The following is a 14,854-nucleotide window of genomic DNA, read 5'->3' as shown; positions in this document are numbered from 1 at the left end:
ATGCACAAAGTGAGTTTAGCAGGACATTAGGATATATTTTTAATCACATGGCTAGAGCTAAATATTGTTCTCACAACAGGTGCTGGTTTTTTTTGTTTTGCTTCAATCTTCAGAAATTATTGGAAAATATCCTTCTCAGTTAACAAAATCCTGACTACACATTGATAATTGAAGCAATTAAATAATTATATGGAAAGACCTCTCAATTCTCATGTTTAAGAAACTGGAAGAATGAAAAGATTATACCAGTTATACAATGTTAATTACTGGAAAAATCTTTTCAGTTGTAAATACACTAATTAGCCACATAACTAAAACCACTGACAGGTGAAGGGATTCATAAACACGTATAGCACAATGACACCTTCTTTAGGGAAACCTTGAGTCATGGCATCATATGGTTGTTACTTGGACATGCACCACTCAGCTAAACATTGGAATAAGAGTGCACAAGGTCTTGAGACGGATCAATCTGTCCATGAGCGATTCCTGAAATGTACTGAGATAAGTGTGTAATAAATTCATGAAGCATATAGATACAAAAATATGTGCTTTAAAGTTCTCTAATTCGGTGACTGTCTCTACCAAAGGTAAAACTACAGAATATCAACCTCATGGGGATCCTAGATTAAAAGTCAGCAGGCTTACCAACGTTATTAGGATTGGACCATACATATCTGTCGAGGTATTAAATCTGGACCGACAGATTTGAAAATGGCTTGAGAGTGGAGGACGAAGTTTTAGATGAGTCTTATAGAAACTTTCTAAATCCGCTACTGGTGTCATAAGAAGTTAAGTGAAAGTTTCTGGATGGGAGAGTAGGGCAAGGTTAGCTGATCTAACACCTGTACCTATGCAACCCTACACACCTTTTGTTAACTGACCCTAAACTTTAATTAGCACCTTCCTTTTCATCTTTCTTTGAAAGGAAGAACCTTATGAATGAAGCATTTGTTTTTCACAGGTTATTGTGTCCAAGGTTTTTGTAGAGTTACGAGTTATATCAGGTTTGTCAAATGCTTTTTTTAAATCTCAGGTTATAAAGTTCTATATTTTCATAACATGTATCTGCATTATTAAAAAGTTTATCATTAGTTTCTAGACTAAATATTTTATTTATTTATTTAATATTGGCTGTGGGGCAAAATGAGCTCGAGGCTTAGGGGTCAGTTTAGTCAGTGGTTTATCTAACAGCAAGACAAATAAGTGGTCTTAAAATTTATGCGGCATCAAAAAAATGAATAGATCATAATAACTACATTGGATAGTTGCTTGTGCCACATAAGAAAATAAGATAGACACAATGCACCCTTTTTGTCAACACTCATCAGTTCTAGTATTTTTCTTTTTTATTCTTCATTTTGAACAACGATACCTTCAAAACATGTGACGTGCGAGTCTTTATGTCTCTGCCTCCAAAGTTTGCTATTATAAAAATATTTGCAGCATTTTATTCCATGTTGGAATAACATGGAATAAAATGTTATTCCAACATGGAATAACATTTTATTCCATGTTGAGAAACATGCAGACAGCTGCATGTTTCTCAGCTGCAATGTTTCTCAGCTAAACATGCAGCTGTCTGTATAAACTGAAAGTAGAAAGAAAATCATCTCCATCTTCTCACGATGTTGAAAAGCATGAAAAAGGTATTCAATTTAAGACTTCAGTGTTTGTTTGTTTTTCTTAAGAGTTGGTAATGCATATTTGTTGTATGTATTACAATGAATAGGGAGGGAGAGCGAGGCTGGGCTTCTCTGCTTAGGCTGTTGCCCCCGCGACCCGGCACCGGATAAAGCAGAAGAAGATGGATGCAATTTTCCCTCTAAGCCGCGTGCGTGCGCAATTGCGCACTCCTGGCACAGTCTCTGTGCACAGAAAATCTGCGTTGCGCACAAAAAAAAAAACATGACACATGAAAAATTAGAGGGAACATTGGATGGATGGATGGATGGATGGATGGTATTCCATTTTTAAAATTAGAATACAAATTTTTGGTCACAAACTTGAGTTGTCATATACATCTGTGAGTTTATGTGCACAACAGTACATGTACACACATGAAGAATTTGACCTTTGTTCCTTAAATATATGGCATTGTTTCTGACTGATATGCTGCTCAGAGTCTTTTGCTCCTTGCTTTTAAATCAAATGGCACTCTTGACATAAACACAAGCTACTGCAGCCCAGCTGTCTTAGCTGAGGAAACAAAGGTACATTTGTTCCTTTTTCGTAAAATATTGTGATGATGTTACATTATATTAGGCAGTCAGTTGCCCACATTACACTGTAACTATCACCAGTTTGGTTATCTATTTTGAACACCTCAGCTGGAAAAAATTCTAAATGGTTTGTAGAGTTGGCCACAGGTCTGCATGTCAACGGGAGGTAGAAGATTGCTTCATATTTTGCTATATATAACGTTAGTGTTTCTAAAAAAAATTTCTTTATTAACAAAGTAAACTAAAAATACACTTTATCACATTTTATAGTTTTAAAATTGGATAACAACTGACTTGAACACAATATGAAATGATGTGTTTGCACTATAGGAACTTTGATTTTTGATAGGTTTACTAATCTGAAAGCTTTCTAAATTTTATTTTTGTAGTTTTCCATTTGTAGATAGTGCGATTCTCTGATGTGTATGTGTTTCTACCTGTGCTGATGCTAGCATGACTAAAGCTAGCTAAGTACCAGTTAAGCAAGGCAGAAGCATGAACTCATAAAATGAACAGAATCATAAGAATATAACATGACGAGCACCGCAAATGTAACAAAAATATGTTGACATCAAATGGTATGTTATTTGAAATCTATATTAAAAAATGACACATTGATTTTTTCCAATTTCTTTTATTTATTTATTTATTTTTACCAGTTGTCCAAATTAGTCTGTGATCGGCCTTAATGTCCCTGGAATCAAATTTATATACAACTAAATATGACTTGCAAATATGTTTTAAATGGATGATTTCTCATTTAATCACGAATCATCCAGTTACATATTTGGTGAGTCCTAAATTTGATGCCGCTGAACTTTTCAGTGGTTAGTTTTTAAAAAGCCCCCAAATCCCCTATGAGTAAGCACTTGGCGACAGTGGGGAGGAAAAACTCCTTTTCAATGGGGCGAAACCTCCGACAGAACCAGGCTTAGGAAGGGGTTGCCATATGTTGTGACCAAGTGGGGATCAAATGTTCACTGACAATTGTTTTTTTTGTTTTACACTCTCAGAATGAGAGAGGCATTGAGGCACCACCTTCTGCCCCCCGGCATCACTGCTGTGCCCCCTCCTTCTGACAGGAACTGTCTACAGAGCAGGTATGAGTGATGCCTGAGTGCACACACAAGTCATAAGTTCCTGGCTCTCACGGCTCCTCTGCAGAGGGTTTCCCTAAGAAGGGGGGCATCGCAGGGGGCGCCAGGGGACGGGGGGCTGTGCCAAGAACAGGAACTTCTGAGGTGTGTATGTCCTGGTGAGCCTCTACCTTTTACAGGTGGTTGCAGTCTGGATACAGACACTTCAAACCTCATCTGAGGACAAAAACTACAAGAACAACATAAAAATGGAGAAAAAATACTTTCTAAACATGCAAGGTTTCAAGAGACGGCAGCACTGCAGAGGTGAAGACAGGCAGCTGTTTTAAATACACAAACACTTACATAGACACACACTCACAACAACAGAAGAGAAACAAAGAGAGAGAGAGAAAGTGGTTATCAAGCACATGAGGTGAGGACATGCAGCCTGGTGAGTCTGTCTGTCTGATTGTGAATTTCTTTGCAAAATAAAAAAGCTCACAAATATATTGTAAGAACAGGCTTTTTTTTTTTTTTTAGTATATGCTGAATTAACAGTATAAAAGCTACTCTACCTGAATTTCACAAAAACATTAAATAAAATACAAGTTTTAAAGGAAAGGTTTTAATAAATGATTGTTTAAAAAAAACTAACCAAAGTAGAAGACAACTGTTTAGTCGAAAAGTGTTAAACATTCAAGATATTCTCGCTCACAAAAACTTATTTCATAATGTAAACTAGGACATGTAGAAAACTTTCATACTTACTGAAAGATATTTATTAACACTATCTAATTACCAGCATATTTTTCTGAGTGTTACTGAATATGTGTAGGCAGTAGGACATTGGTGGTTGCCTAGGGGACAGAATGTCAGCTATAGTTTGTTTTAAATTCAGTTTCATTGCTGAAACTAAGAATCAACAGGCTGTAGAGGGAGACTTTAATTGCATTCAAATCCAAGATGGAAAAATCTGTGCAGATTTTGCATATATTAACCATTCATTGGAATAATCCAAGTATACAAACTAAATATCACAGGAGAGCTTATGAGGCCACAAACATCGACGAGGTCCAGTTCAGAGACACAGGTTTAGCAGAAGTGAAGCCTAGAGGACAGCTGGCAGCTGCACACGTCTGTCAGTACCCACCTGTCACAAACAGCAGCCTTTTCATGCCTGACTCTGCATAACTGTAAGCGCTAAAAACTGTTAAATGATGAATAAAGAAATCATCATGTGCATAGTTGTTTTAAGGGAAAAATAAACTAAACCCACAATTTCATTTCAACATTATGAGTAAACTAATGCAGGTATGAGCATCAGGCCTATGCTGTTGTTGTCTCATACTGTTATGTCCCTTGCTGTTAGCTTGTTAGCTTTCCTGTTTCTTGCTTTTTGCCTGTTGTTCCCTCTGATTTTTTTGTCTTCCAGCTGTTATTATCCAGACTTTGAATTCGTTATTTAATTTGTTTGTAAGGTGCCGATTAAAAATTTAGATTTATTTAAAAAAAATCAGCATTTTTGAGGGTTCAATTATCAATATTTAAATCCGTCCTAAAGAAAACTTAGTAACTGTTTTATTTAACAGTATCTTGATCGTGTTAGCGCACTGGTAAAGTTTCAAATGTTTGCATTATGCTGCAGTCACACAAGGGAAAACAGTGACTGGTGACCACGGCACAACCGTGCGCAATGAACTTGCGATCTTATTGGAAATGGTTGCTGAGAAGAATGGAGTCATGTTTCTGTCTTGAAAAACGTTGGTGTATCAAGAATTTAATAATATGCCAAGAAGATGATTCCGTCTTTAAGGATGATATTGTATTTAATTGTCAGTTTGACCTCAATTTGGGATGATAAGATGATTCACTGAGATAAACCTGTGAAAATTGCAAATCTGTTGTCTTTAAAACACACAGAAATTCAAATGAATTGCTTACATTCAGAGTCTAATCAGAACTCAGTTTTGAAACAAATAGTTGCGTAGTTGCTGCAGAACAGTAGTTTAACTTTATAATGACATAAGTGCACAGCAACCTTGTTTTGATAGGAATATAACCAGAAAAAAGACACTTGGAAACTAACTTAGATGAACCTCTTTTTGCAAAGAAACATGATACAGATGAGTTGCAATAATCGGCGTACACCGACTCAGACTGATTGCAACATGTCAACAATCTGCCTGCATTTCTACATTTAATGGGAAATATTTGTAATTCAGAAGTCTGTCTGACAGCATTTGGAAACACTTCATCTCCCACTAGGTGACCTGTGCAATCGCCTTGTCAGACACATTGAATGCTCATCCCCACCCAGAGACTGTCCATGCAACACGGTCTCTGGGTGGGGATGAGCACTACTTTTCATCAGTTAGCAAATGCGAAAAAAATTAAATGCAATCGGCAGTCAAACTAGATGCAAGAAGTATATCTCATCTTTCCTTAGCTTTAGGTCCATTTAAATAGAAAAAGAAACAATACATTTACAAAAAATGCGAGCTACACCACTCAGTTTTGGGGAGGAAGGACACAAGTTTATGTCAAAAATGTTTATTATCCATGGCTGTACAACAGAGGCAAAGAAATGATCCTTGATAGCCACATTTTTAACATGCTGACAGCAAAAATTGTTGTCTTTCATTTTTTAAAATTGTAAACAGAAAGTAAAGAATTTCAAATACACGTTGTCATGTAGAACAAATTAAAAACATGAAATGCATTCAATATCATGTGGAGAGATTGTGAATAAATTACATACTGTACATTTGCTCAAAATGAATGAAAACAAAATGCAGAATTAATGAGTGTCAAAGAAAATATGTTACTGTTACATTCATATTTAGCTCTCTGCCAGCAATGCAGCTTTTCACAGTTTTCAATGCACAGAAACAGAAACAAACATCTGAGGTACAACAAAAGACAAATTTTCTTCTGGTAGATCACATAACTGTATTTTTATACACAATACAGACCACAATATAATAAGCACACAATATACTGTATTGTCTGTATTTTTCAGAACAGCAATCAGTCCGAGGGGAAATGACTGACTGCTGGTTGCGAAGATCTTGCAGTCGTCTGGAGAATATTTATACCCAGGATTTTGATGACGTATGCATCAGCAGTGGCATGTTCTAATGAGGCAAACAAGCAAAATACAAGTCTGACACACTCTTCCACTGCTGTCTGTCACTTCCTTTCCTTTAATGTCAAATGCACCTCCTTGATCAAGAAGATTTTGCTGGTATCTGTCCTCCCATCTTCTGTAATGCAAGCTTCATTATTCCCCAACTTGAAAGAAAAAAGAAAGTTATTATTTTTTCATCTCTCACAGCGACCTCATGTGAAAAAAGGTAGCTGCAGGTTTAAATTTTCCTGTGAAGCTTGGAAACTCAAGAGGACCAACATTAAAATTTTCTAACGCTGCTGTTATTACCTGCAACCACTCAGATATCCACCAGAGGACAAGCAGTTCATTAAACCATCATCTTAACAATCTATCATGTTCAGACCGCCTGAGGAAGGAAAAGAAAAAAAAAAAAAAAAAAAAAAGGAAAAACTTCCACTCGCAGGCACTTAAGGACAGCAGGGAGGAAATGTCAGCCAAGAGGCAAATTAAATCTCATAGCTATTTGTTCTTACAAAGAAAATCAGGGGAGATTTAAATGTCGTTTGACAGGAAATGCACATGAGAAAGAGTCTCATCTCTGCGGCTGTTCAGTCATCAGCGATCACTGCAGAGAAGCTGCTTTTCCTTTTGCCCCCAGATGCAGAGAATGACCCCACCTTTAGAAGAACATTTTGGAGGATTAAACTCCAAGGATGAGCAATGTTTCTTACTCTGTTACTCTTTTTAAAGCAGGAAGCGAAAGATCCTTCGAATTGCTTTCAACTGCTGGATGCTAAAATGTTTCTATGATTCTGCTTTTCATACGTTATTCCCAAAAATAAATTCAGCTTTGTGCAAAATGTGTGTTGTTAAACCAAGATTAAATACTGACCTTACTCAGTTGTCAATGTCCGATATGTGGTTCTCTATCTGCAGTAAAAGAAATAAGATTGCTTTAAATCAGTCAAGAATTAATTTTTATAACTAGGCAGCAACATAGCCTTCCCTTTTCTAGCTCAATCCACAGTCATTAAAAAAATGAAACACTTCCAGTTCTAAGTCTGAAATACACATCAGTACATATTTAAAAAATTAACTGGTTCGCACAAGTTCTGTTATTCATTTAACAAAACCCATAAACGTGAAAAAATGGATCCATGCTGCATTTTATTAACAGTTCAAGCTGCTGGTGGTGTAATGGTGTGGGGAATATCTTCTTGACACATTTAGTAACACCTGAGCATTGTTTCAATGACAAATAACACTCAGAGTATTGCTGCGGACCATGTGCATCGCTTCATGACCACAGTGTTCCCAGGAGGATGACGCACCATGTCACATAGCTCAAAATGTCTTAAGCTGATTTCTTGAACATGGCAGTGAGTTCACTGTACTCAAATGGACTCCACAGTCATCAGAACCTGGTCAATACCTGAGGATCTTTCATGTCCTGATTTTTAAAACCTTAGAAATGGCTGTACTTTTTTTTTTGTTTCGCAAATCTTTTTTTTTCTTTTTGTTTGCCCAAACCTTGAAAATGTGCATCAATTCACATCTCATCCATGTCCTCTGAGACACATTTTATACAGTGTGTTTTCACTAAATCAATATAGGGATTTGGGGTTTTTGTTTATTCTAAGCCTTTTGGCCACAGTATCTATTGGATTAACACATATAAGCTTTAATGATTACCAGTAATCAATAGTTTAGTCTGCTTGCAGAATGAAGCCAATAAACCACCCAACAGTGAGTCCAGATCTCATAAAACAGGAAGCAGGTATGATTATATAACCTTTCTTTAGTGTCAAAGTAAGGCAATAGTTTTGAGAAATAAAACTGTCACAGTAATAAAACTGGAAAGCAAATGTTCAGTTAGATGATTTATGATTTTTAAAGTAAAAATTGGTGATATGCTGCATGCATTACACTCTTTTACTGCATTACAGTAAATTAACACCACCCAAAAAGTTTCACAAGTGTATCCAGAGAGTGATGTAGTTAGTAGCAGATCAGTTTCAAACACTCTGTGAGAAACTTTGCTCCGATTTCATTCTGCACACGGCGAAGCGTCTGCAAACAGCAGCCTAACTTCACCGAGGAGCTGGAGGTGCATAGCTTGTCACCTGCAGCTCTTCATCTAACAGCTTAGTGTTGTTGCTCCGTCTTGTTCCGTTACTCCAGCTGTCTTGTTTCATAGATGAATGACAGCAGTAATTACTGAGGTAGCTGACAGATGTGTCCCATTTCTTGTAAATATCTTGTGAAAGTCAAGTCTTGTTTTGTCAGTTAAATTATTTTTAATGCTTGGTGGCATCAGAAGAAAATGTTTGGTTTGCCATGGCAGGTTTCAATACAGCAGTTTTTCCAAGTATGTTGCCGTGGAAACTAAGTATAAACACTCTCTTCATCAGTGATCGTGCGTTACCTCACTCAGCGATAGATAGTGACTTAAAAAAGTCTGGCACTTAACTGTATAATTAAATTATTTACTCTTTTATTAAAATAAACAATGCTTTCAAAGATTTATAAAACTTCTATGCCTGAGGCTTTGCGTATAACACAGAGAAGAAGTTTGCCTTAGAGTTCTTCTGGCAGATGGGCTCAGTACCACACATTTTATTCAATCTGAGGGAAAATTATAAGGGTCTCTCCCAAACCTAAGTTCTGTTGCCTGAACCTGACCAAACTAAGAGTTTAAAAATGTAAAATACATTTCCGAAGACAAACTCCTCCCATTCAGGTTTGTCTGAGACAGGGAAGGAAAGCCAAAGTATTCACAGACACCGTTACGTGCTGCTGACTTTGGTGTTTTCATGTGATTTGTTCAGTTTCATGGCGGTTTGTGATAGAGACGACCTCGAATTATTTTGTCATTGATGATAGTTATTACTTTGTAATACAATATTAATTCAAAACACATTAAGATTAAGCTTTAAAACAACAGCTACTACTTTTCTTGGTTGCCACAACAACGTGTCCCCACTTTGCAGCATGTATGTTGTTCAGACAGAGACAAAATACACCTCACTCAAAAATAACATAAAATAAAAAAAATTGCCCTTCTGACTTCAACTAATTTAATTATATGTAATTTATCCATGTAATTTTGTTGCATAAGTACAATGTAAAATGTTACATTTAATGGGATCTGGTCAAACTAAACTTAATTGATTGATACACATTTAGTTTGTACCAGGCACATTATCTTTAATTATTAATTAATTAAATAAATTCAAATGTAATTTTATATATATTTCAGAGTATTGTATTGTGTTTATTGTGGGTGAAGAATCATTTTCTGAGTGTTTTTACTCATATAGTTTAGACTTTTCAAATCATGCTGATTGTCACAAAAGACAGCAAAACTTTGTATCCATCACCACGAACAACCTGACTACTTTTTCATGACCATTTCACCTTTTAGTTTTATAAGAATCCTGTATGACTCAAATGGTTCCATCTAAGGCAAAGTTATTTATACAACAGAGTTGAATGTACATTATACTTACTGTTATTATTGGCATATTATGTCAGTGGAAAACATTTTCCGCATCATAAAATAGATAAACTACTATGCAAGAGTCTTGAAACACCCCTCATTTCTTTATATCTTGCTTGGGAGATGGGATGGGAAACGTCGAAATATACATGGATATACAGAAAAAGAGTTTTTATAATTCTGCTGTGCTTGAAAGTTGATATTTGGTGTGAGCACCTTTATTCTTCAACACAGCCTGAAGTCTCACAGACAGCTTTCATGTAAGCTATTCCTGAAGTATTCTTCAGGAATAGTTCTCCAGGCTTCTTTAAGGACAATCAAAGTATTCTTTGAATGTTGGGTGCCTTTTATTCTGTTCTCTCTCAAAATGATCCCACACTGCTTCCAAAATGTTGAGGTCCAGGTTCTGGGAGGGGTGTGATTCATGACTGTGTTTCTCGTCAGCTACTATCGGCTTTTACGGCATTGACAGTGTATTTGGATCACTGTCGTGTTAAAAGAAAATGACATCAGCTGTGTTGCAGATGGTATTGGTGGATTGAAATTTGATGGTTCTGTTCTGCATTCATAGTTCCATGTAGATGCTCACCACTATACCTCTCTCCTGACCTCTGTGCATACTGGCAATGACTTACACTAATGATGACAACGATTTGGATTCATCAGTCTACAGGCCTTGTTGCCAACGATTTTCTGTCCTGTTCTTGTGTAATTTGGAAGCTAGGGAAGTACTGCCAATACTATGCCTCTACGCGGGGGCGGGGGAGAAACTTTGAAGGACCTTCAGAAAGCCTGCACAAATATGAATCAAGTCCACTTTAAAAAATTACAAGAAAATCTGTAGGTAATTAGGACTTCTTGTGACTTTTGCAGACACACACACACACACACACACACACACACACTGCAGCTAAATTGGAACCAAATAACTTCTTATTAATACTGGACATGGGTACTTGGCCTGCTCACCATGTCGCTTGTGCCTTCATCTTCAAAGTCGTCTTCACCACCGTCTGTCATCTCCCCTGCCTCAACCTCAGCCGTCCCCTCCACTTCCTCCCCCCCAGAGTGGTCTGCTGCATCACCATGGAGACACTCGCACACCTCCTCCTGCTTCCTCTGCATCTCTGGCAAAAGACATCAAGAGACAAAGACTGGCAGTTAACATCAGAGCATAGTAGATTTATTGACTTTCTATCTTGTTTTGATAATAGAAGAACCTGTATTTCAGACAAGCCTCCGAACAAGCATTTAATATGTTCAGTATCATTCCGTCAACTCTCCTCAAAGGACGTTTGTGTGGCTTTTATTTCAGTACATGGCGGCCTCTCTCAGCATCTTCCCCGTTTTTCTATGCATGCTCATCAGACAGGTCCTCCCCTCCTGGCTGTCAAATCTTACCGGCGTCAGAGCGATGTTGCCTCTCTATCTTCTCAAGCCTTCCCAGCAGTGAGTCGATCTTGGTTTTGATTTGCGACAGTTCCTTTTTGATTGTTAGAAGCTGATCTGTCTTCACTGCAAGCATACATTAATAAAGTTAAAAAGCATAATTAATGGGATGTTCTACAAGAGACACTGTGACAGCAGCAGACTCTTCTCAACAGTCAAGTTCTTCACTGAAAATGTGGCACAACTGATGAAAAGCAGGAAATCTCACTGTGTTGCATTGAGGGGAGAATAATAATAAGCATGCGAGAGTTTGAACAGTACAGCAGCTGCTAAAGCCATAATCTCACTGTTGTTGCTACCAGCGAAAATGTTTCTTTCTTAGCCATGTTTTACCTCAATTTTTGTAGAGGAAAGATCTGGCTCTTACTATTAGATTTACCACCTTGTTACTAGCTTAGATGATGAGAAAACAGCTGCCTGCTTGCTGTAAAACAATAGAAAGTGATGAGCAATATGATGCAGAAATGCTACACAGAGCAGAAAATAAAAAAATAACCAAACAACTAGCTGAGACTCTGATCTAAGATTTATTCTGTATAATTTTGGTTTATTCCCAACATTTCTGGTGTGCTTACTTTTGTTTTAACACGAATAAAAACTCTGGTTTAAATGTGTTTCAATGCATCTCAAGAAAAGAAAAAAAATTTACTGTTTATCCCAGTCATTCCTAAAGAGTGTGGCGGTGGTCTGCAGGAGGTCAAAGTTTCTCATGTACAAACATGTAATTAGCTTGAAGCTACAATGGAACAGCTTAAATATTTACATCAAAAAGGTCATCAGAACTAAAGAAAAGATGTGAGATTCAAATGATTTGTTTTTCTTTTCAGATGGCAAGGGAAAGGAAAGTGTTTAATGAAGATTCAGCCTCAACAAGAAAATCACCAGAAGATCAAAAGGAATCAGAGAAAACACATCAAGTCTTGTGTTTCAATCAGAGTTTTGATTAAAGGTTCAGTCGGCGCAGGTTTAAAATTTGGCCAAGACATCCTTAAGTTTGACAATGGCTGGCTTTGTCACCTGACTGAAGATTAATCAGCAATGATTGTTAAAATCAAATGATAATAAATGCCATAATAAAGTAATTTTTCAAGAAGAAAATATTTAAAACCAGCTTTCAAATGTGACAATTTCTTGTGAATCTGTTCGGTTAGCTTAGGAAGTCATTATGGTCATTTTTTTCCTCCCCATTTTATTGCATTATTTGACAGTTTTTGCCTCAACAATCAAAATAGCTTGTACATTAACCTCTTATTAAAATCAAAGGTGGTGTTTTTAAAATTACTCATTTATTCAAGAGTAAATCGCATTCAACGACAGTTTTGACATGAAAATGATTCAGCATTTGGAAATCACTACAGTTTTTTATCTCCAACGTGAGGATAAGCCACTTTCCTTTGTTTTGTATGAAAATCTCTTATTATTTTGGGGTTTTGGACAGTTTGGTGAAAAAACAAACAAAGTACTGTAAATGTCAGTTTTGGCATCTTAAAAATTACAATATTTTTTTTTTAAATGCACTCACTAGACACTTAATTAGGTACACCTTACTAGGACCAGGTTGGACCTCCTTGTGTCTTCAGAACTGCCTTCATTTTTCATGTTATTCAACAAAGACTCATTAAGATGCTGGAAACATTCCTCAAAACCTTTGGTTCAACGCTGACATGATAGCATCACACAGTGCACACTGCAGATTTGTTGGGTGCACATTCATGATGCAAATCTCCCCCTGCATCACATCCCAAAGGTGCTCTATTTGACTGCGATCTGGAGACTGTGCAGGACATTTGAGTACAGTGAACTCACTGTCTTGTTTAGGACACCCATTTGAGAAGATTTGAGGTTTGTGACATGGTTTTATATCCTGCTACAACCAGCCATTAGACGATGGGTACACTGTGGTCAAAAAGGCACTGGGCATGGTCAATAACGATACTCAAGTAGTCTGTGGCATTTAAACAATGCCCAGTTGATATTAAGAGGCCCAAATTGAGCAAAGAAAGTTTCCTCCACGCCTTGGGGGCGACCATGGTTCAGGGGATTGGGAAGCTCATCTGTAACCGGAAGGTTGCCTTTTCGATCCCCCTGCTCTCTCTGTCCTGGTCGTTGTGTCCTTGGGCAAGCCACTTTACCCTACCGCCTACTGGTGTTGGCCAGAGGGGTCGATGGTGCAATATGGCAGCCTCGCTTCTGTCAGTCTGCCCCAGGGCAGCTGTGGCTACAACTGTAGCTGCCTCCACCAGTGTGTGAATGTGAGAGTGAATGAATAGTGGAATTGTAAAGCGCTTTGGGTGCCTAGAAAAGCGCTATATAAATGCAATCCATTAATATTATTATTATTATTATTATGACATAATATAACAGATTAATTTTGACCATGTCATGTCTAAAATCTTTGAGTCGCTGCCATGTGATTGGCTGGCTAAATATTTGAGTTAAAGAGCAGTTGAACGGGTGTACCTAATGAAGTGTCCAATGAGCGTATACTCTAATCAGTTCAAGAGGGACTATCAAGACTACTAATGAAAATAATCAGGAATTGCAGGCCTGACCTTTTTCGATTATTAACCTTTTTTTTTTGTTTCGAGAGCTTAGCATTTACACTTGCTGAGTACATTTCCATCATAATGGGCAGAAATGATACCCGCCAACATGTGTTCAAAGTTATGATAATAGGAAATGTTCTTTGTAGCGGCTGAATTTATTTTCTTTGCCATTAACTTGACTCAAACCCCAAAAATGGACATGGAGGTAAGTTCAAAACAAACAATCACATAAAAATCACATTTAGAAAACATTTGGAAATCACTTTAGAGATGGCAGGATACTATAGGAACAAAAAGGGACAAAGAAAAACCACCAAACATACGTTTAGGGCCAGTGATGGAAGAGCCGACATTGAGTGCTCGGGAGGAGGAAGAGGAGGAGGAAGAGGAAGAGCAAGCCCTGACTGGAAAAGAGGATTTGGCTCTGCGTGTGGTTGGGACAACTAGTCGTGAGCGTTTGATGGGGATCACAGCTCGGGTCGGAGGCACAACGCGGCCGTGGTACTCAAACAGTCTGAAGACACATGAAGAATAAAGTTGTAGCAACAGAAATATTCCAAGAGTATTACAATGCAGAGAAATAACAAAACAAAAAAAGTGGGGATATAACTCTGTAATCACTATGGGAGTTTTTGTGGAGTTTTTTTCCCTTGTTTTTGGTCAGATGTTTTTATTCAAGCAGCAAGGAACACTTACAAAGCACCTAATAGACATGCTGCAAAAGATGTCTGAATGATAGAGGTACACATTGAACAATGCCACAGCAATTCAATCAAAGCCTGTTCCCAGTTGCCTTTGACATATCAAATTGCCAAAATAGCAATAATGACTCAAAGCTGAAGGATTCTGCTCTTGGGGATATTGCAAAGAAGAGGAAGTAAACAAACCAATGAAAATGTCAGAATGAAGATACATTCTGTGCCTTGCCAGCGCAAATGACCAGCCGGGGG

General features: G+C 37.5%; 1 protein-coding gene across 2 annotated transcripts in view; it reads right to left on the bottom strand.

The window, feature by feature from the left end:
- Positions 1-5,835: 5,835 nt before the first annotated feature.
- Positions 5,836-14,854, bottom strand: part of LOC113009957 (RNA-binding Raly-like protein) — a 54,214-nt gene continuing 45,195 nt past the window's right edge. For both annotated transcript variants that reach the window (XM_080292289.1, XM_026148661.2), the window contains 5 exons: positions 14,228-14,418; positions 11,311-11,424; positions 10,879-11,036; positions 7,303-7,340; positions 5,836-6,592 (listed from right to left, as the gene is read on the bottom strand). In XM_080292289.1, coding sequence (XP_080148415.1) covers positions 7,308-7,340; positions 10,879-11,036; positions 11,311-11,424; positions 14,228-14,418 — 496 coding nt within the window. In that variant the 3' untranslated portion in view covers positions 5,836-6,592; positions 7,303-7,307. The remainder of the gene's footprint in view (positions 6,593-7,302; positions 7,341-10,878; positions 11,037-11,310; positions 11,425-14,227; positions 14,419-14,854) is intronic.

Source organism: Astatotilapia calliptera, chromosome 18, assembly GCF_964374335.1.
Source record: "Astatotilapia calliptera chromosome 18, fAstCal68.1, whole genome shotgun sequence".
Classification (NCBI taxonomy): domain Eukaryota; kingdom Metazoa; phylum Chordata; class Actinopteri; order Cichliformes; family Cichlidae; genus Astatotilapia; species Astatotilapia calliptera.
Note: the sequence above shows the minus strand (reverse complement) of the source record. Positions and strands in the feature narration are given on the sequence as shown.